Genomic DNA, 22,841 nt, shown 5'->3' on the forward strand with positions numbered 1-22,841 from the left:
GAACAATTGCAGCCATAATTAGGCATCACGCTCCATGCAGATGCTTTACATTTCTTGGTTACGTCATTATTAAAGCATGTGGAATATTTTCCTTAGTCAAATTTACCATATCTATATAAGAAAACTGGTTAGCACACTTTCAATTCACGTCTCAGTTGTCTGCCAGTTAATGATATTGCATGTAAAGTAGGTACTTCCTTCTCTTGTTCGTCCGCAGTGCAAAATATCGATATATCTAACGGGCAATCACCCCAAAGGGAAACACCTACCGCCGCCTAAGGTATATTTGATTTAATTTAAAATAAATGGTTTATTTCTCACGAATATGCATTAGGATGATTCTCTCTGGAATCAAAAATCAGTATACAGCAAAAGAGAGGAGGTTTAGACAAAAATAAACCTAAGAAAGCATAAGAGTGAAGAGGTGAAAGAGTTTTCCTACCTCGGAAGCCAATTTGCCTACGATGGACGAAGATAGAAAGAAATAGTCAGTAGAATAGTGCAGGCAAATAGGACTTTCGACAAAAAGAAGAATTTTCTTACAGCTGAGAGTACAAACGTAGAAGTAAGGGCACAATTCATCAGATGCTACATATGTAGTAGTAATTCTATGGAAACGAGGCTTGGACGTTGACAGCAGCAGAGAAGTCAAGAGTAGAAGCATTCAAAATGTGGTGCTAGCAAAAACAAATGAAGGTAAGATGGATTGACCGTGTAAGCGACGAAGAAGTGGTAAAAAGAGTGAGAGAAAAGAGTAGCCTCCTAAAAACCATAAGCAGAAGACGGGACAACCTAATTGGCCACATTTTTAAGCATTCTGATGAAGACAATTGTTGAACGACAAGTGGAAGGGAAGAAGGGCAAGGGACGTCCCCGAATAAGTTACATAGGACAGATAATAAAGGATGTAAAAGGGAATAAATACGTCTCTATGAAAAGGTTATCGGATAGGAGAGAGGTATGGAGAGCTGGGTCATACCATTCTTAGGATGGCTGACTAATAATGATGATTATGATGATGATGATAATTCTGGAATCAATTAAATAGTAGCATACCTAAGTTTTACTTACGACTCATGAAACTTGAGATTGAATAATAGCACTTACTCCACTCTAGTGACAGTGCGTCTGTCTTCGGATAGGATCCCCAGCCTTCCTCGCTTGTCGCTGAAGTAAATACGATCTGGATCCGCCTTTGCGTTCTTGGAGCTGCTTGAGGAAAAACAAATACTTTTTATCCTTGAAAGATTTCAGAATTATTAGATATTTGATAGACGAAAAATTTTGTGCTGTAAGAGCCCAACAACCAGATAAACAAAGACAATGAAAAATAGGCCATAAATGGACTCATCTCCATTTTCAGAAATACTTCTGAAATTTTTTAGCAGGGATGATTATCCATTTCCCTCGGAACACTAAATATCGAAATATACACCTATATAATACCCAGAAAGGCCCCCTAGGAAGGTATTTGGTAGGAAATGTTGGGACACCAGCTGTTCACACATAAATATGTAGTCCTCTAACGAGATTACAATTAGCATTTATTTAAGTCCTCTGTGGTTCAAGGAAAAAACCAATTTCCATATCTATCCAATCGGCTAAATATTTCTCTTAATTCATTGCTTCTGTCTGACATGGAGATATAGTGGGGATCTAATATGATGTTCTTCGTGTCGCTTTTAAAGATATCCATATCGATATTCTCAAATACTCAAGCAATTTAAGTGTAGCGTGAGTCTCTAAAGGTCCCTTAACTAATTCCTTTAGCATTTTTACAACGCTTTCTCTACTTCTGTTGCAGCACCGAATTCCATGTACTCGCTGTATATTCGGGGATAGGAAATGATGTGCATTTTGGCGGCTCTGCCTTTTTTTCTCTTCGCTTATGCACTTCTCTCCTGAAATCAGAACGTAAATGTTGCTGACTAAAAAGCCTGGCCTATGGAAAGCATACCCGTGGGAACGCCCCTAGTGTCTTGACGCGGTTGTGGAACACTTTTTCATTTATTTTAAGGCTATGTTGGTGAATATTATACGAGCCTTAGATGATCTAGGATAAATATAAGACTTTCGTAAACATATTAATTCCATATATTCTATAAAGAGGATTCAATTGGATTGTGCAAATTATATATGTTAGAGGTATGTCTGTGTAAATTTATTTCAAACGGGTATTATTCGTAGAGGTTGGAAAAAATATTTGTCTCCTATATATCTCCTATCTCCTATCTCCTAGTTGGAATAGCGCTCTGCAGTAATTTATTTGCAAAATATGTATAACCATTAGTATTAAAATCATGGTACGTAGCTCGCAATGTCCCGAAATAATTTTATTCCACCTAAGCTAAATCATAAAAGGAACACTGCCACACACATGTCAGTGACTGTCACTTAGAATCGAGAAGCATTATCACGAAGAAAAATGTTGGTCAAAAGGAAATGATACAATTTAATTCGTGTTTGATTGTTCGCAACTTAATAGTTGGGCAAACTGCACCGAAAATAAAAGTTTTACATTTACAATATTTCATCTTGACAGTCATAACGGGAGAAAAAAAAATACCTCGTTGAAATTTGAAGGACTTGACGGTTGTGCTTATATGTACAAAAGTTTTCCAAAAAAACAGTACTACTTTGCTTACCGAACTCTTCCGCTCTTATCCATTTGAGGGTATTCCAGTTTTGAGTTTTCCATCGTAGGTACGAACTTCTTTAGGTTCCCCTCCTCTGAGAAAGTGAGTTTTTAAACATAAAGCTCTTATTTTCACAACGAAAGAAACCTTAATTACTATATTGATTTTTAATTTGTTATAAGTTTTTATAATTCTACATTATGAGCTTATAAATACGCTTTTAACTATCCCTTTGGCTTTTTAACGAATACGCTAATGGGTGGATTCACAAGAATAGCTTTGCGAGGAATATGGTATGAAGAACAACACAATATGGTCAAGGTTATGTGGTTTTGTAAAGCGTAGCGAGAGAGCAATGTGAGGCTTGTAGTAAAAGTTACTGGTCCGGAACTTGATCAGGTGAGGCAGTTCAACTATTTACTCAAATCCTGGGCACTTGAGTAAAACGGATGCTGTAGTAAGGAAATCACGAAGGGAATTGCGTAAGCAAAGGAGGTGTTCATGAACTGGAAAGAGCTCAGGATTGGATCGCTATGCAAGATTTTTAAGGCAGGTAAATGCCTTTATCTGGAGTAAGTCGTTCTGCGGTAAAAAACTTGGACATTTGGGAAGGAGGGTAAGATAACACCGGAAGTGATCGAAATGAGAGTGTGAAGAATAATTAAGTAGGTCACGTGTATAAATAGGAGGAGAAACGACGAAGTGCTGGATGTAATGGCTGAGGAGAGGAAGCACTTAGATGAGATGCGTAGGATACGCAAAGTACGAATGGATTGAGTACTGAGTTAGGAGAGGATGTTTAAATCAGTCATGATAATTGTATACAGGATTCTCCACTCCCGTGATTCCAGCGATTCCCGCCGGTCACCGTAAATATTGGCGATCTAATCACTAGGATACATGCTTGTATAAGAGTAAGTCCGCAAGTGATAAGCCAATATAATATTTCACTGCTAAAATTTTAGCTCAATATATGTTTAATAAATCCAACTTAAATAACATGAATCCCAATTATATAATTAATATTTCAAGCAAAAAATAATCCAAGTAAAACATTTACAAGTGATTGAACGATTAGTAAACATATATTACTGTGGTTTTGTAGTTACAATACTTGATTTCCACACATTAGCACTCAGATGGATTCTCGTCAATGGTACTTTTTATAATTTCCATTTATGAAGTGAATTCAAAGCCAAATGCATGCATGCTTTACGATCATCGCGCCATTAGTTACAGTAGTTGGGGTGCGATTTTATGTTCGGGGACCGTGTTTATATTCTGACTGATACTACTACCTAGTGGAACCCCCTAGAGCAATGTAAACTCCTTTAAATCAATGTAAGTGGGACGATCGTAAGAACAGCGAGATAGGAAGTAAAAGAATAGGATTTCTGGATAGAATGAATGGTAGTAGCCTTTAATTTGAAAAGAAGAGCAAGTTCCAAGGTGGGAAGGTAGACAGGCTAGGATAATATGCCATATACTCACGGTAAACGCACTATAGTTTGACGAATATATTCAATGAAAGGTATTTTAATTTAGGGGGTTCCGACACTGAATATGTCTTTATTTGTTCGCATTAGAAACTGCGTATAAAGTCTAGCTTAGGCATACAATATTTACGTATAAAATCGTTTTAGGCTAAATTTTGTGGAAGTTCGCTATATCTATGTTGAAGAACGCAAATTGTAATTTCCAAACTTTTTAATTCAACACTCAACAACCGACCATTGTCTCAACACATTTTTATGTATACCACATTTATTTTGGTTGTACTTAATTCGGGAGCTATTCTTCAAATTGTAGGATAGCTTGTGTTCTATACTTTAGCTGTTGCACGACAGAATATTTTCACTCGTGCTCTTGCAATTTTATCATTCAAATAGGGCAAGTTTAGCTCCATTTCAAAGGTAAGTATTCATGGAATATTAGTTGATAGCAAATGATTCCTACTATGGTAATCCAACCGTTAAATGAATTATATACACTGCAATCAATAGCTGTCACTGTGAAAACTTTCTTTTTCTTTAAGGTCCGAGCCACTATGCCTCAATTCAGCACCACAAGATTCCAAATTAAATATCGTCTTACTATTTAAAAAGTATTTCAAACTTCTTCTGCATGAATGTTATGGTGATTTGGCTTGTATAAGTTGCTAATGGTGAAATATATGTAGTATTTTTTATTAGAAATAAAAATAAAGCAGAATAAGTTTACCACTAACCTGCATCGTCTCTTTGATCAATAGTTTCATCGCTATCTTCTTGTTCAAAATTATTATTTGCAGGTACTCCAGAAATACCACTGATGCATAAGACTACGAAAATTCATGTAAGGAAAGGCCTGTCTCTGTTGCTGGGATAGCCTGTGAGCAGTGACTGTGACAATACGAGGTAAATAAATGAATTATTGCTATGATATGAGACGTATCTACATCATTTCTTAAGTTTCTTAATCGCTTGATAGCGTGAACTTACGGAGCATGGAAATCGATTAGCTGATCTAAACAGAACACAAAATAATTGAAGGAGATAACGAAGGATAGGAAGGCAATTACTGATGATCTACAACTCATATAAGAAGATATGTTAATTAAAAACTCTGATAATCATGTTCTGGATAGTTCATTACATGTAGTTAACATTACAGAGCCCTTGGGAGCGTTACTATCGCTACCATAAGCAAACACCGTTCATTGACGCCTTATGTTAGCATCTCAAGACAAACTTAATACTACTCACAGCTTTGGAAATTATCCTCGACAGAGTGAGAGGCGCCCATTTAATGATAGTGTTAGAATTGTTGTAGTATAATTTTTTATTAGCAGTATAGAAATGAAGAGGGTGTTGCAATCATTAATGAAGTAGATTTGAATGATTAAGACTTAAGGTGTCACTTATGAGGCAGTTAACATTTCTCATAAAAAGAGATAATGAGAAATCGTCTTGAAATAGATAATGAGATAAGGGCTGGATGATAAAAAAAGTAAGGAAAGAATGCAAATAAGCATTAACTATCAATCGCGATATTTTAATCTCAAGATATCACACTCACTCACTCCCGTGGCCATTAAATGGTGATTTTAGGCCTCGCAAACAAATTGTCTACAGAATCCTCTGTTCTCCTACATGTATACCTCTCCTCCAAATCTTCTCATAACTCCAAGCATATGGTCATATCATCTTTGTCTTCGTTTTCTCCGTGGGCACCATCCTTCTGGTTAACCTCTCCACACTGTTCTTATCATTGCACACTCTTCGTCTCTTGTTACATGGCAAAGTAACCTACTTTTGCTACTCCTTATCTCAGCCACTATATTTGGTCCTCGGTACTGAATCCTGAGCTCTCTGTTTTTCAATATTCTTCAAAAGTTGGACCGTATATCCTTTACAATGTTTTATTTACGAAATTTTTTAACTTCTTCTGGGTCCGTTTCGGTAGGCTCCATACTCCCGCCAGAGTACAATATGACTGGCTGAGTAGTGACGTTCTAACATTTGAATTTAATGTTATTTACTATTAATTTGATAGGAATTAACCAGTAGGTATGTGTATTAGTAATTGCTAATGTTTATCATCATACCAGTATAAAGGGTACAAAACATTTTTTGTCGCTTTTAGATCACTTAAAAGTTTCCGTTAGCATGTAAAATATCGAAAACCTAACGATATTTCAGAATCTCACTTTTTACAGACGAGAGCGAGAGAATTATTTCAGGAGAGAAATCACATAATGTTCGACACTCATTAAAACTGAATCGCTGTATCTTTCTTGATATGAGTTTACTCTTCAATAATTTTGATAGACTCCGGTAACATCCATTAGCTGCATTTAACCCCATATGTATATATATACTCTTTCTCATTTTATTTTGGCTATAAGTGGCAACTCCCAAATATTTAAATTATGTCACTATACATTTTTTTATAAAATACCTACCATATGAAATTTCAAATTCGAGGTCGAAGGTCCTTCTTCTAGAAATGTCTTACTGGATTCAGTTAATTCATACCAGTTACTGTTATCCATATAGGATGTATAGGCTCCCATTTCTATGCCTGTGATCAGTCGTCCCCTAAAGGTTTATGAGAAAAGTGTTCTGCCGGTTTCACTCTAGATCACGAAGAGATAATTGAATACTGAAATGATTTAGTAAGTTCTCAAATTATTGCTATCAAAAAACAAGTGAGTACAAAAGATAAAATACTTTCAATTGACAAAATACTTCACAGTCACTTGGGTGTATGGGCATTCGCCGGTGTATGAAATTTGGGGCGTCTATTCCTGTTATCATGACTGGTTGCTAATGAAACAATGTGGAGAAATTAGAAACTCTCAAAACGTTGGTTTTTTATCTTCCTATGGCTTGTAAACCCTAGCTAACGCTGAAAGATAAAAGGGCATGAGGGAATGACTGCATTCCTATAGACAGGCTCGAACTGCCAAACCCCAGAACTTAGTTGTCATGAATTTCACACTGGTATTCATTGAATTTCAGAGCCTGGTAATTTTTTCATTCATTATCCATTTTATTTCAGTTTATCTCCATACCAACTCCGTTTCCCTCCATACTCTTTCCCTACAAGGATGGATTGTTTTACAAGTTCAAGCGCCTCCCAAAATTATGGGCAATAACATTCTATAATGAATCTACGAATCTGTGTCAGTAAATCAATCGAAAACTTATGTGTTTGTTTTATAACGTTTGGAATTACGCGCCTAACTTTTGTCAGCAGATTCATCCAGCATAAAGTCCTGATTTATCCCCCACTAATTTTCATTTATTAAGGCCCCTAAGAAATTATTTGGGTGGCCGACATTTTGATACAGATGATGCTGTAATCTATGAGATTATATGTTGGCTGCGAAAGCAACCAAAGGATTTCTTTCTGTTGGCTTTAACCCTCCGTCAGTCGCGTCATATTTTGGAATGCAATTTGTCACGTGGAGTCTAACAGACGCCCTTTAATAATGGTTATATAAAATCCATGCCAGCGGAAATAACTGCTGCAACTGCAAAAAAATCATTCATATAATGCGTAATTTCATGGGGCATCAAATATGTGCATGATAATGATGGAGATATTCATTTTAACGTAATACTTAATGCATGCTTTTTTGCTGCAGTAATAGTTTCATTCATGAGATATGTTGATAGCAATCATAAATGTGAAGCGAAAAGTCGCGCACCCTAAATGTAATGCTTTAAATAAAGTTGATAATCTTTTTTTTAAATTGTTAAACGCATTTAAAACATTTCAATGAATATCTCGAAGAAATTACCGTATAAGATATTGTATCTCAAGTTGCAGCATGGTGCCTAACGGACGCCAGAAGCAGCAAAATATTTGTATTGATTCCAGGAATGCGACGAAGCATAAATTTATATTGGCGACTAATTCAAAAGGATAAAATAATAAAATGCAAAGATGGATAGTTTCCTAACTTTGAAAACACAATGTAGGCAAAGAACAGAAAATGGCTTGGCATCTGGTAGACGCCACGTGACTAACGGAGTATTAAAGGACTTTTATAGATATGGGATTGGTGCCTGAATTTACAGGATGAATATGTAGAAAATTCAAATAAATATCAGAAAGTCAATTTGATTATTTTTCCTTCAATTCAGTTTTGCGACTTATTTATTGGCACCCTCGTACTTCTAATGAACCACTTTAAAAACACCTTATCCCGGTAGTTGCACCGATATGCGTTCTTGGCATATATCCTTCCATCCCCGAAAGGTATCCTGGGTAACTGACTTGCCCAGAAATACCATTTAAAGGTTTTACTTTCTCTGTTGGTGCTTAATATCTTTACTAGCAGGGCACTCGGCATTGCTCGGGTAGGACAGTACACAGAGTATAAGGAAACTTGGAACTCAACATTCGTGGTCACATGGGAGGATTTTTATGCAAAGGAACAAAGAAGATACGATGATGATATTCATATGTAACAGCAAATGATGGAGAATAAACGATTTCTCAAACCGCGCGCGGGATCACCTCCATAACCTTTATCAATGCGTGTCCGTACGTGCGTAGACCAAAAACGTCAAGTGAAAAAACATCTGCACCAAGCGATTAATATATAAGTGTAGAACCCTTTGAGTAATATTTTCTTTTAATCGCGTTAAGAGGTGTGCTATTAAAAAGTGAATTGTAATTGTAATCTCTTAACTTAGAAAAGTTTAGCTCTAAATCTCGTCTGAAAACAAGACATTTTTCAACTGTGTTCCTCATAGTGCTTCTAGTGCGGATGAGTCACATTCCAGCATTCCGTTTTTGACATTTTGTCATTGTAAAAATTAGTTAAATCTCCTTCGCCATAGCATTCAAATGAAAATTTTCAAATGGATACATTTAATGACTATTTTTAGCATTATATATAAATTTTATTTGCTTTGTTATCACTGCCGTAATATGCAAATTTCTAAATAAAATTCAAGGAGTTTTTCCAACGTGTTTATTACAATTTTCACAACACTTTTCGTTTCATTGTGGCAGCAAATGGCAGTATCCAATTTTTAGTCTTGAAAAAATTCAAAATTTTATAGGTTTCTTAGAACTTCACTTTTTATACCGATTTCTTTATAGCTTTACGAACTTATAGACAATTTCCTGAAAGCATCCAGATCTGCCACACCGTAGAAATTGTCTTCAGGTGATATCGGTATTGCAAAAAGTCGCCCTTTATTGAAGTAGAAGAAGATGTAATCATGAGAACTCCTGAATACTCCCAGGGTATCATTAACCTGCAAAATAAATTAACTGCAATTAAATACATTCTTGCATTTATAATGCTATAAAAAATACTACACCTAACGATTATCAGCCAAGCCAAGCGGAGTTTTCTTATGTAGTCTTCCTTCCAAGCCCCCAGCGAATCAGCTGTCTTCTTGGAGTTTCAGGAATTGGGTTGATTCTTATACTATACTTGTGCTGTTTGGTGAAAAATTTCAGTCCGGGCATTGAAGGGTTAGGTAGTGAAAGGGATATTGGAAGGTATTAGGGCTGATTTAGGGTACCTGTGTTTGGGTTTGGGTGGCAAAACATAGTCCCAAAGATTCTCTATTAAAATATTTCTGGTTTTTTTTTAATATTTCTGAAAATGCGTCAGAGCTGATTTCAATGAAAGTAAAATTGGACAGATTTTTAAATCGTTGCGGATTTGGCGGTTGCTGACGAACCAAGGGGCGCCTATAATTTTTCGTATTATTTTATTTACGCATGATTGTACTTTCTTTAGATGGCATGCACTAGCATGCAACCAAACAGGGGAAGCGTATGTTAGCAGCGGCTTGATGGTTGAATTATACAATAGAAGTTTAGTTTTTAAGGCCAACGGAGACGTTGATTTTAGCAGAAGGAATAATGCGGCATGAATTCCGATGGGCTTGTCTGTCTGCGTCTTGATGTGACTGGCCCATGTGAGACGTTTGTCTAAGATTACACCGAGATATTTTGCGGTTTGACTTTTTGGAACTCTAGTATTTTCATAGAATAGCTGGTGTCCTTCGCCGACTTTCGGACGTCGCGAGAAAACCACGTGAGTGCATTTGCTGGCATTCACGCTTAATTTCCACTCGTCGGCCCATTCCTGGTAGTCGTCAAGATGTTCTTGAAGAATGTCTGCAGTCTGATACGAATCCGAACCCTGGGCCAGGATGGTTGTGTCATCAGCGTACTGGTAGAGATTGGTTTGAGGTAAGGTGGGAGTATCGTTGACGTAGAGATTAAATAAGGTCGGGGAAAGGATGGCGCCTTGCGGCACGCCGGAGGAAATGGGATGGAAGAAGGAATCAGAGGAATGAATTTTAACGTAGAAGGTAAGGTCAGAGGTAAAGGATTGGATGGTTTTGCATAGGTAAGGGGGAGTTTCCAGGTTGATCAGCTTTTCAATCAGGCCCAGGTTCCAGGCTCGATCGAAGGCGGCTTCCAAGTCGAGGAAAACAGAGTGGGAAATTAATTTTGCTATTAAATCCAGCAAAGATATCTTCGACCAGGCGAAGGATTTGATGAGTTGTTGCAGTTTCCTCTCGGAATCCAGTCTGCTCCGGACGGATGATGTTTTTTTCATGTAGGAACTTGCGGAGACGATGATGGATTATAAATTCGAAGAGTTTTGACATTGTATTGAGTAGACTGATCGGGCAATAGGATTTTGGATCTGAGAGTGGTTTGTTAGGTTTCGGAATCATTATAACCTTCGCGATTTTCCAAGCGGTTGGTAAATACGAGAGAGAGATTAAGTTATTGAATAAACGGCTAAGAGTATTGATCATTGGGGGCGGTAAATTACGGAGGAGACGATTTGAAATGCCATCAGCACCAGGCGTAGATTTCTTTTTTTAATCTTTTTAACACGGAGCTAATTTCTACAGGGAAAGTTAATTCAGGCGCAGATATTGGACATTGTTGTAAGCTCAGCCAAGAAGTTTTGCATTCCTCTTCCCTCGGGGATGGCAGGGCATTCTTGAATCGCGTTTCCAGAATTTCCTGGAAGATATTTGCTTTTTCTTCATTGGTCATCGCTCGGCCAGTAGGAGTATTCAATGCAGGCATCAGGCGGCGCGGTTTTTTCAGTGCTTTCGCTATCGGCCAGATTGTGCCATCTTCATGGCGAAGAGATTCTAACTTCATATTCCGATTTCCGCTGCGATGTAGCTTGATTTCCCTCTGGACTCGATTACGGAGAGCATTGTAAATTTGCCGATCTTCTTGCAGACGGGAATGTTACCAGAGCTTACGGGCGTGATTTCTTCTGCGGATTAAACGAAGAATTTCTGCCGGCAGGGCTTCGGGAAGAGACTTTTCTGGAACTTCGTATGCGGCGTCATTTGCAGTATCTTGAATGATGATTGTAAGCTGCTCGATGAAATTATTGCCGTCTATAAGGCTTGTGATATGACACGAATGAAGTAGATGGCAATTATCGCCGACAGGACGCGAGAATTTATATAATTTATTTTATATTATTTTAGGTTGAGTGGATGGGCTCGGAGGCGGAAATTCAGGCGAGGATGGCAGGTTGGTGTCAGGAGAGGAAGTAGGGCTGGAAGAGCTGTCATCGTCTTCGGACCAAGGTCCGTTAGGCTCGGAATCGTTAGATTCTTCGTCCATCGCGCCGTTTGGCGCGTTGCGTCCTGACGCTATTCTTTATTGGTAGTAAAATTTGACGTAGCACAAAGGAAAATAGACTCGCGCGTGTCGCACAAGGTAAAATTCACGAAAATCGCGGCAGCTGACAGCAGGGCTCAGCGGCAGCAGCGTCCGTAACGTGTAACGATTATCATGTTTCTCATTATACTTATTTAAATTATCTGCCAATAAATGTAATATTTTAACGTAAAATACATAAAATAATTTAAAAGGAAGAATGCTTATGTTAGAGTGAGATATTTGTCGTGGCTTGTACCAAGGACTTGTTAGTGTAAGCACTGAGAGCACTATACTTTCTCTTCCAGCAATGCTTTCATTACTCGAAAAAATTAATTTTATCCCAAAGCGTGAGAGCGTCTGCAACCGTCATAAATTTATAAAATATTTATTAAAAATGATAAAAATAAAACCGCATTTTCCAGCGGATTCCGAGTTACTGTAAAGTTTTTCGTGTGTATTAGTAAATTGAACGATGAGTATTCCTCAACTTCTGACATATATCGTGTGTAATACTCTGAGAATACTGCTCTTACCTTGGCGTCCATCAGCAAATGAAAACCAGCATCTTGGCATGCTGTAACATCGCAATGTACTGCATATCTGCCGAACAAGAAACATCCTGGTGCCCTACGATGAGAAACACAACGCGAATTACACATCATGTATAAGACTGTATTCCGATTAAAAGTAATTGAAAAAATATCTAGATATTTTTATGACTATTGCATTATTAAACAGGTCTATAAATGAGTTTTTAGGAGAGTTTAACTCATTCCAGAAGTGATTATTCGTGTAGCATTGATTGACAAAACCACCGAGTGAACGTTATAAAAAATAGAACATTGGTCAATTGGCAATGATAACTGTACCACATATGCTGAATACCTCTTAATCATTGCTTGCGCCAGTATCTTGGGATGCGGAAGTACTTACGGGATATCTAGAGGCCACATTGGCACTTGTGGAAGTGTGTCCGGATTGATTGTTGTAACTCCAAAGGTCAGGTGGTAACCTTTTCTGAATGGATCATCTTCCTCAATTGTGATTTTGAAGAACTCGCCCACTCTAATTGGTCGTGCCGTATATGCCAAGGCATACATCTTTGGCTCTGTGTCTATACTGCGTGTATAGAAACGAGAAAAAACGGATTTAAGGTTGATTTAACTGGTATGCATTTATATTTTTCGCGGCCGTGTCAAATATTTGGATTATATATTCAACAGTTCAGTTGTTTTAAAGCCTATTTACTCTAAACAAAAGGTAAATGAATGATTATATTTCGAAATCAATATTCAACCAATACGTTTAAGCCATTTTCCACACTCTTTTAAGCTTCCGTAATTTGCTCTTATGCTAAGTATTTATTCGGGCTTCAATATGAGGACGAGTTGGATATGTGGCAAAGGTAATGTTTGTATCGAGTGCTGTGTATCTTTTCTGTGAAATGTATTGTGCAGTTACCTTGTCTTAAATGGCGGAAAAAAATTTGTTTTGCTGTCTAAGTTGTTGTAAATGACCACTGAAGTCGTTGAGTAAGATGAAGATTTATATAGGATATTTACCTAGAAACTAATAACAATGAAAATGATAAACTCTAAATGTGGTTTTGATCACTCTTGCATCTCTTAGATATATTTCTTCCTATTTGGGTTTAGCTCCGAATCTTTCCATTAATAATAAATCCTCTTTAGTGTATTGCAGAAAAACATTTCAATCTTTATTCATTATTAAGTGTCAGATGGCTATACTGCCACCAAAATTGTTCTTTACTAGAGAAAGGTACTAAAAATGGATTGATTTTTGGTTAGTCTCTTAAACTGTAACACCATTTCTCTTTGAAGAAGATTGTTTAATTATCCTCGGTTAAGGTAAGGATTTGTGAAGTAGAAATTTTAACGGCTTTTCGGAAGCTAGTGCTTACCACGGAAAACTTAAGGAGAGTTACGTGGGTGACGAAAGATTTCATTGCACTATATTTAGTGTCCATAGAAAATTTTCATTCTCAATATTTCCTTAGGATAATTTTTTTTGAGACTTAGAAAACTGCTCAATCAACACGTATGTTTAATACTTGAATCACGGTTATTCGTAATGTACCTAGGCATGCAAATATTTTTACATCCTGTTGGTATCTGGTGCTCAATGCATTAGTTTAAATGCTTGATGCTTTGAATCAGATTTGGATTTATAAGAATGAGTTTTTAAAAATTACAAAGAAAATTTCATAATTGATATTTATGTGATTATTCATTTTATAGAAGTCATAAATAATTTATTTTTTCCCCAAAAGAGCTTGAAGTACTCCGATTATTATTCGAATTGCGTGCATAGCCTTAACTGGGTGTTTTCCATTCAGATTGCAGTGCATTTTATGTTACTATATATCGGTGAAAATTAAACGGTGGTCTTTGAAATAATTCACCAAAGTATTTTATTGCATGCCTAACTTTTAAAGCAGTTACCTTAAAAATTGTTTCACACTTTTGTAGTAATACGTACGAATTACTTCGAACCTGTTTCTCTGCTGTCAGGGACACGACTGGGGTACGCTTTGCCAAAGTCTGGCAATCTATGTTGTATATACTGTGTGCTCCATCCAGCAGTTACTATGCGCCGAATGTCGCATAGTTTTTTCCATTTGAGGGATCAAAATCCAGCTGCTGGGTTTAAGCACAATCCACACGAACAACTGCAGCCATATTTAGTAATCACGCCCCATGCAGAAGCTTTACATTTCTTGGTTACGTCATTATTTAAGCATGTGTAATATTTTCCTTAGTCAAATTCAACAAATCTATATAAGAAAACAGGTAAGCACACTTTCAATTCACGTCTCAATTGTCTGCCAGTTAATGATATTGCATATAAAATAGGTACTTCCTTATCTTATTCATCCGCAGTGCCAAATATCAATATATCTAACGGGCAATCACCCCAAAGGAAAAAACCCACCGCCGCCTAAGGTATATTTGATTTATTAAAAAAAAATGGTTTAGTTCTCACGAATATGCATTAGGATGATTCTCTCTGGAATCAAAAATCAGTATACAGCAAAAGAGAGGAGGTTTAGACAAAAATAAACCTAAGAAAGCATAAGAGTGAAGAGGTGAAAGAGTTTTCCTACCTCGGAAGCCAATTTGCCTACGATGGACGAAGATAGAAAGAAATAGTCGGTAGAATAGTGCAGGCGAATAGGACTTTCGACAAAAAGAAGAATCTTCTTACAGCTGAGAGTACAAACATAGAAGTAAGGGCATAATTCATCTGATGCTACATATGTAGTAGTAATTCTATGGAAACGAGGCTTGGACGTTGACAGCAGCAGAGAAGTCAAGAGTAGAAGCATTCAAAATGTGGTGCTAGCAAAAACAAATGAAGGTAAGATGGATTGACCGTGTAAGCGACGAAGAAGTGGTAAAAAGAGTGAGAGAAAAGAGTAGCCTCCTAAAAACCTTAAGCAGAAGACGGGACAACCTAATTGGCCACATTTTTAAGCATTCTGATGAAGACAATTGTTGAATGACAAGTGGAAGGGAAGAAGGGCAAGGGACGTCCCCGAATAAGTTACATAGGACAGATTATAAAGGATGTAAAAGGGAATAAATACGTCTCTATGAAAAGGTTATCGGATAGGAGAGAGGTATGGAGAGCTGGGTCATACCATTCTTAGGATGGCTGACTAATAATGATGATTATGATGATGATGATGACTCTGGAATCAATTAAATAGTAGCATACCTAAGTTTTACTTACGACTCATGAAACTTGAGATTGAATAATATTACTTACTCCACTCTAGTGAGAGTGCGTCTGTCTTCGGATAGGATCCCCAGCCTTCCTCGCTTGTCGCTGAAGTAAATAGGATCTGGATCCGCCTTTGCGTTCTTGGAGCTGCTTGAGGAAAAACAAATAATTTTTATCCTTGAATGATTTCAGAATTATTATATATTTGATTGACGAAAAATTTTGTGCTGTAAGAGCCCAACAACCAGATAAACAAAGACAATGAAAAATAGGCCATAAATGGACTCATCTCCACTTTCAGAAATAATTCTGAAATTGTTTAGCAGGGATGATTATCCATTTCCCTCGGAACACTAAATATCGAAATATACACCTATATAATACCCAGAAAGGCCCCCTAGGAAGGTATTTGGTAGGAAATGTTGGGACACCAGCTGTTCACACATAAATATGTAGTCCTCTAACGAGATCACAATTAGCATTTATTTAAGTCATCTGTGGTTCAGGGAATAAAACTAATTTCCATATCTATCCAATCGGCTAAATATTTCTCTTAATTCATTGCTTCTGTCTGACATGGAGATATAGTGGGGATCTAATATGATGTTCTTCGTGTCGCTTTTAAAGATATCGATAGCGATATTCTCAAATGCTCAAGCAATTTAAGTGTAGCGTGAGTCTCTAAAGGTCCCTTACCTAATTCCTCTAGCATTTTTACAACGCCTTCTCTACTTCTGTTGCAGCACCGAATCCCATGTACTCGCTGTATTTTCGGGGATAGGAAATGATGTGCATTTTGGCGGCTCTGCCTTTTTTTCTCTTCGCTTATGCACTTCTCTCCTGAAATCAGAACGTAAATGTTGCTGACTAAAAAGCCTGGCCTATGGAAAGCATACCCGTGGGAACGCCCCTAGTGTCTTGACGCGATTGTGGAACACTTTTTCATTTATTTTAAGGCTATGTTGGTGAATATTATACGAGCCTCAGATGATCTAGGATAAATATAAGACTTTTATAAACATATTAATTCCATATATTCTATATTGAGGATTCAATTGGATTGTGCAAATTATATATGTTAGAGGTATGTCTGTGTAAATTTATTTCAAAAGGGTATTATTCGTAGAGGTTGGAATAAATATTTGTCTCCTAGTTGGAATAGCGCTCTGCAGTAATTTATTTGCAAAATATGTATGACCATTAGTATTAAAATTATGGTACGTAGCTCGCAATGTCCCGAAATAATTTTATTCCACCTAAGCTAAATCATAAAAGGAACACTGCCACACACATGTCAGTGACTGTTACTTAGAATCGAGAAGCATTATCACGAAGAAAATTGTTGGTCAAAAGAAAATGATACAATTTAATTCGTGTTTGATTGTTAACAACATAATAGTTGGGCAAACTGCACCGAAAATAGAAGCTTTACATTTACAATATTCCATCTTGACAGTCATAACGGGAGAAAAAAAAATACCTCGTCGAAATTTGAAGGACTGGTTGGAAGGTTGTGCTTGTATGTACAAAAGTTTTCCAAAAAAACAGTACTACTTTGCTTACCGAACTCTTCCGCTCTTATCTATTTGAGGGTATTCCAGTTTTGAGTTTTCCATCGTAGGTACGAACTTCTTTAGGTGCCACTCCCCTGAAAAAGTGAGTTTTTCATCATTAAGCTCATATTTGCACAACGCAAGAAACTTAAGGTAGGTACCATAATGATTTTTACTTTATTAGTAGCTTTATAAATTCTGCCTTATATGCTTATAAATACGCTTTTAACCATCCCTATTGCTTTTTGACGTATACGCTAAGGGGTGGATTCACTAGAATAGATTTGCGAGGAATATGGGATGGAGGACAACACAATATAGTCAAGGTTATGTTTTTTTGTAAGGCATAGAAAGAAAGCCATATGAGGCTTGTAGTAAAAGTTGCTGGTCCGGAACTTGATCAGGTGGAGCAGTTCAACTATTTAGTCAAATCCAGTACACTTGAGTAAAACGGATGCAGTAGTAAGGTAATCACGAACATAATTGCAGAAGCAAAGGAGGTGTTCATGAACTGGAAAGAGCTCAGGATTGGATCGCTATGCAAAAATTTTAAGGTAGGTAAATGCTTTAATCAGGAGTAAGGCGTTCTGCGGTAAAACACTTGGACATTTGGGAAGGAGGGCAATATAACACCGGAAGTGATTGAAATATGAATGCAGTGAAGAGTAAAGTAGGTCAAGTGGATTAGTAGGAGGAGAAACGGAGAATTGCTGGATGAGGAGAGGAAGCACTTAGATGAGATGCGTAGGAAACGCAAAGTATGAATTGATTGAGTACTGTGTAGGGAGGGGATATTTAAATCAGTCATAAATATTGTAAACACGATTCTCCACTTTCCGTGATTCGATCGATTCCCGTCAGTCACCTTAAATATTGGCGGTCCAGTCACTGGAATACATGTTAGTTTATGTATTAGCCCGCAAGAGATGAGAGAATGTAATCTTTTATTGCTAAAAATTAATCTCAATATATATTCAATAAATCTAACTTAGTTTATAAGAATACTAATTATATAACTAATAGTTCAAGCAAAAAGAATCCGTAAAATATTTACATATGATTGAACGATTCAGAAAGATTTATAAACATATGCTACTGTGGAAGGCTATACGGGATTTCCACCGGGTCAGGTTCTCCAACTCTATCTCGGCCGAAGTTTCGATGGCCAAGTTGTCCATCGTCTTCAGGGACAACTCGGCCATCGAAACGTCGGCCGATATGGTGTTGGAGAACCTGACCCGGTGGAAATCCCGTGTAACCTTCCACAATTCTATGCGCTGGGAAAGCGTACGATAATTCTTCATTTGTTACTGTGGTTCTGTAGTTAGAATGCTTGATTTCCACACCATAGCACTTTAATTGATTCTCGGCAAGGGTACTTTTCTATAATTTCCATTTGTGAAGTGAATTCAAAGCCAAATGCATAGATACTTAACGATACTCGCGCCATTAGTTACAATAGTTGGGGTGCGATGTTATATTCGGGGACCGTGTTCATATTATGACTGATACTACTACCTAGTGGAACCCCCTAGAGCAATGTAAACTCCATGAAATCTATGTAAGAGGGAAGAACGTAAGATGAGCTAGAGATGGACAGTAAAATAATAGGTTTTCAAGATAGAATGAATGGTAGGAGGCCTTTTGGTGAATTGAAGGGGAAGTTCCAAGTTGGGAAGGTAGACGGGTAGGGGTAATATGTTAAATACTCACAGTAAACCCAGTATGATCATTCGAATACATTCAATGATAATGATTTTAATTTAGTGGGTTATGACAGTGAATATCGTCTTCGGTTCCTCGTATTAGAAACCGAGTATATAGTCTAGTTTAGGCATACGATATTTACGTATAAAATCGTTTCAGGCTTAATTTCGTGGAAGTTCCATATATCCACGATGAAGAACACAAATAGTAATTTCTACCTTTTTTAATTAAACACTCAAAAACCGATCATGGTTTCTGTGGTCCGTTGTTGAGTGTTGAATTGTAAAGTGTGGAAATTGTCATTTGCGTTCTTCATCATGGATATAATTTTTATGAGGATCGATCAATAAATAACGCCCCTAATTTTTTTTCTCAGAACATATTTATTATAATGAGCCAGAATTTGGTGACAATATGCATCAATATGTCTTGTCTATGCCCTACTTTTCTACGTTGTACCCATTAAGTTCTAAGGCCTAGCGCCAGCATTTTGGGGGACCATGTATTCCCTGGCCGTAAAAGCTCTTGTCTTGTGGGCGTTGCCATACCGAGCGTGGCTGATCGTGGAACTCTGTTTCTGTATCTTCTGAGGCTGTAACATTCTTTACTCATCGCCCAACTTCACTTTTACCGACTGCAGCGTTGCCATACTCGACACACAAACGTTTATGGATGTTCACCACGGTTTCTTTTTCTGTGCACAAAAATTCAAAAAGCACGCTGCTTTTAACGTGAGTCGTATGTAGATACCATTTTTACGCTATCCTACGGTTCAACTATCAGCTGGAACGGTGCCAAACTTCATCTGCGCAGAGAACAAATATCAATGGTGAAGCACCGACGAGGACATTGATCTATGGATATCAGTGGCTTTGTAAAAAAATAGGCGTTACTTATTAAACGACCCTCGTAGATTGTACTTAATTCGGTGGCTATTCTTCAGATTTTGAGATAGCTTTTGCTTTATACTTTAGCTGTTGTACGATAGAATATTTTCACTCATACTCAGGAAATTTAATCGTTTAAATAGGGCAAGTTTACCTCCATTTCTATGAAAAGTCTTCTTTGGTTGATTAGCTTATAGCAAAATCATTTCTACTACAATTATCACACTCGTTCAAGAAATAATATCCACTTCAAGATTTCTAATAAATGCCGTAATAATTTCATTGTTCGAATTTGGATAATTTATCTCCATTTCGAAGATAAGTATTCTAGGGAATATTAGTAATAATCAAATCATTCCTACTCTGTGTTCTACGGTGTTTGGCGAGATGTTGTGGAACATATTGCGGTTATAAATCATAGTGAAAAAACTTTGTGAATGTCCACAGTATTTATTCAAGTACGACGCGTTTCAGCGATTCATCGCTATCATCAGGTCAAACAGGCCGCAATTTCAAAGTACGGGCAGCAGAACATAGAAGATGTTATGAAAGGAAAAACACTAAATCCCAGGTAGCCGCTCATCTCATCAACGAGGGCCATTCGTGCAATTTCACCCCAAAAATATTGGTCTTCGAGAATAAAGGACGTCGGCTCGACGTACTTGAGCAGTGGGAGATCACCAGAAGGAGGAAACGCAAAGTAAATCTCATGAACGACATTGAGTTCCTTAGTCATTCTCCGCTGTTAGCCCTGGCCCCACTAAAACCTTCAACCGAACCCCAATTCCTTACGTATTCCAACCACCTCCCCACTCCATTCCCCCATCCTTTACCCCCAAATCCTCCCTCTCCCACTTCCACCAACTCATAACCATACCCCCTCCTTTCCGCACGTACATATATAAGACTTGACGTAAACCATGCATTTGTACCTGATGATAGCGATGAATCGCTGAAACGCGTCGTACTTGAATAAATACTGTGGAAATTCACAAAGTTTTTTCACTTTCATTTATAACATTCGTACTATGATCATCTCAACCGTTCAATAAATAATATCCACTGCAATCTATAGCTGCCAATGTAAAAACGTTTTCTTTCTTTAAGGTCCGAGGCACTTTGCCTCTATTCAGTACCACAAGATTCCAAATATCGTATCACTGTTTAAAAAGTATTTCAAACTTCTTCTGTATGAATGTTATGGTGAAATGGTTTGTATGAATTGCCAATGGTGAAATATGTGTGCCATTTTTGAGTAGAAATAAAAATATAGCAGAATAAGGTTACCACTAACCTGCAGCGTCCCTTTGTCCAATAGTTTCATCGCTATCTTCTTGTTCAAAATTATTATTAGCAGGTACTCCAGAAATACCTCTAATGAATAAGACTACGAAAATCCACGTAAGGAAAGGCATTGTCGCTGTTGCTGGAATGGCCTGTGAGCAGTGACTGTGGCAATCCGAGGTTAGGCAGATACATGAATTATTGCAATTGTATGAGACTTATATATATCATTTCTAACGTTGCTTAAGCGGTTGATAACGTGAGATTACGCAACAAGGAAATCAATGAGCTGATCTAAACAGAGCACAAAATAATTGAAAGAGATAACGAAGGATAGGAAGGCAATTACAGATAATCTAAAAATCATATTCGAAGGCATATTAATTAAGAACTCTGATTCATAAGTTTCATGAAATAATGTCTCAACAAATACCTACTATCAGAGCTCTAAAATGCGTAGTAGATTGTTGCAATGCTCTAAATATTTAAGCTTAATTAAACGATAGCTTTGAGCGAGTATCAAAAATACGTTCGTGTAATCTCACCAATTTTGAGATAAATTGTTTCAAAAATTATAATCACTAATTTTCTTCCAACGCTAATTACTCATTACCCTTAAAAATTCAGAGTTTTAAATAAAATGTAGATAATGCTGATAATAAATCCCAGGAAAATCCATTTTCATGGTGAGTACAAAAGTGTATCCAAAAAATGGATATGATAAATACTACGCTTCCTAGATCCTATGATTCTCATGGCAACTCAGTCAATGCAGATTCTTTCCTTCACACAATCCCTTCAGTTCCTCTCTAAAGAGTACGACCTTAAAATAATAATTAATTTCAAAAACTACGGGGCCGAACGTTTATAACTTGGTGCCTTATATCAGTATCTAGATCCACAGCCATCAGATAGAGTCTATCCTTAATTACCAGGTCCTCATACAATCTCGACTGATTACGAAAATCAATTGAAATAAGCAGAGGGTAAAGATGGGGCAGGAGGTCGAGTGATTTCATTGCCTCGAGAAAAAGAACAAAACAGAGCCTCTGGCATGTTTATAAATCTTTTAGACGATTATTTACTTATTGGTTAAGATAACACTGAATATGCCAAAAAAGTTCATTTAGAAATTTTCTCATAAATGAAATTAATAATTTTATTCATACCAATATGATTCTTAAAAAAACTTAGCAGGTTGAGCAGTTCATCAGACAGTACGTTAGAGAACAACGGATACAGTAGTAAGGGCATCAGGAAGATAATTACATTAGCCAAAGAGACGTCCATGAACAGGAAGGAGCTTATGAGAGGAACGTTATCTAAGAGTTTGAGGAAAAGGTTGGTGAAGAGTTTGATTTGGAATGTATCTTTCTACGGTGCGGAAACGTGGGCACTGTTGAAGGAGGACGAGAAAAAAGATTGGAGGCATTCAAGATGTGGGTATGGAGAAGATGATATGGACAGAGAGGAGGAGAAACGACCAAGTGCTGGACATGGTTAGTGATGAGAGAGGCAGCTTTTAGATGAGAAACGGAGGAGCAGAAGGTATGGATGGAGCGAGTACTTAGTGAGAAGGGATGTTGAAAACGGTGTTAGAGGGTATAATGTTGGGTAAACGAGGGTGGGGAAGGAAGAGAATAGGATTTACACCGATAGATTGAAAGGGAGTAGGCCTTACAGTGAATTGAAGAGGGAAGTGTATGATGCAAAGGGGGGCTCCCAGAACTCTTCTTAAACACTCAATGGAAACCTACCGTAATCGGTGTAATACTTTAATAATAATACATAACGATTCTTAATTCGACTCCAAGGTATGGACTACCTTTCTCTGAAGCCTACACTTTGACCTATCTGACATAGGT

At 37.3% G+C, this 22,841-nt stretch overlaps 1 protein-coding gene across 2 annotated transcripts; it reads right to left on the reverse strand.

Moving 5' to 3' along the window:
• Positions 1 to 9,090: 9,090 nt before the first annotated feature.
• On the reverse strand, positions 9,091 to 21,151 carry LOC124165660. 2 transcript variants are annotated; one of them, XM_046543139.1, is made up of 6 exons: positions 20,987 to 21,151; positions 17,109 to 17,193; positions 15,591 to 15,692; positions 12,735 to 12,920; positions 12,335 to 12,428; positions 9,091 to 9,394 (listed from the first exon to the last, which is right to left on the reverse strand). In XM_046543139.1, the coding sequence occupies exons 1-6, from the start codon at positions 21,105 to 21,107 to the stop codon at positions 9,239 to 9,241; spliced, it is 744 nt and encodes a 247-aa protein (XP_046399095.1). In that variant the 5' UTR covers positions 21,108 to 21,151; the 3' UTR covers positions 9,091 to 9,238. The 2 variants fall into 2 exon arrangements, with proteins under 2 accessions (XP_046399095.1, XP_046399094.1); XM_046543138.1 differs by having other exon boundaries at positions 15,591 to 15,695.
• Positions 21,152 to 22,841: the final 1,690 nt, after the last annotated feature.

The sequence above is a fragment of the Ischnura elegans genome, chromosome 9, assembly GCF_921293095.1.
Source record: "Ischnura elegans chromosome 9, ioIscEleg1.1, whole genome shotgun sequence".
In the NCBI taxonomy this organism is placed as follows: domain Eukaryota; kingdom Metazoa; phylum Arthropoda; class Insecta; order Odonata; family Coenagrionidae; genus Ischnura; species Ischnura elegans.

Coding starts and splice junctions, on each gene's coding strand:
- LOC124165660 (XM_046543138.1), bottom strand. CDS start 21,107: ATGCCTTTCCTTACGTGGATTTTCGTAGTCTTATTCATTAGAGGTATT. Junction 17,194..20,986: donor TGGACAAAGGGACGCTGCAG/GTTAGTGGTAAC, acceptor TCACTTTTTCAG/GGGAGTGGCACCTAAAGAAG. Junction 12,429..12,734: donor ATGTGGCCTCTAGATATCCC/GTAAGTACTTCC, acceptor TTCTCATCGTAG/GGCACCAGGATGTTTCTTGT.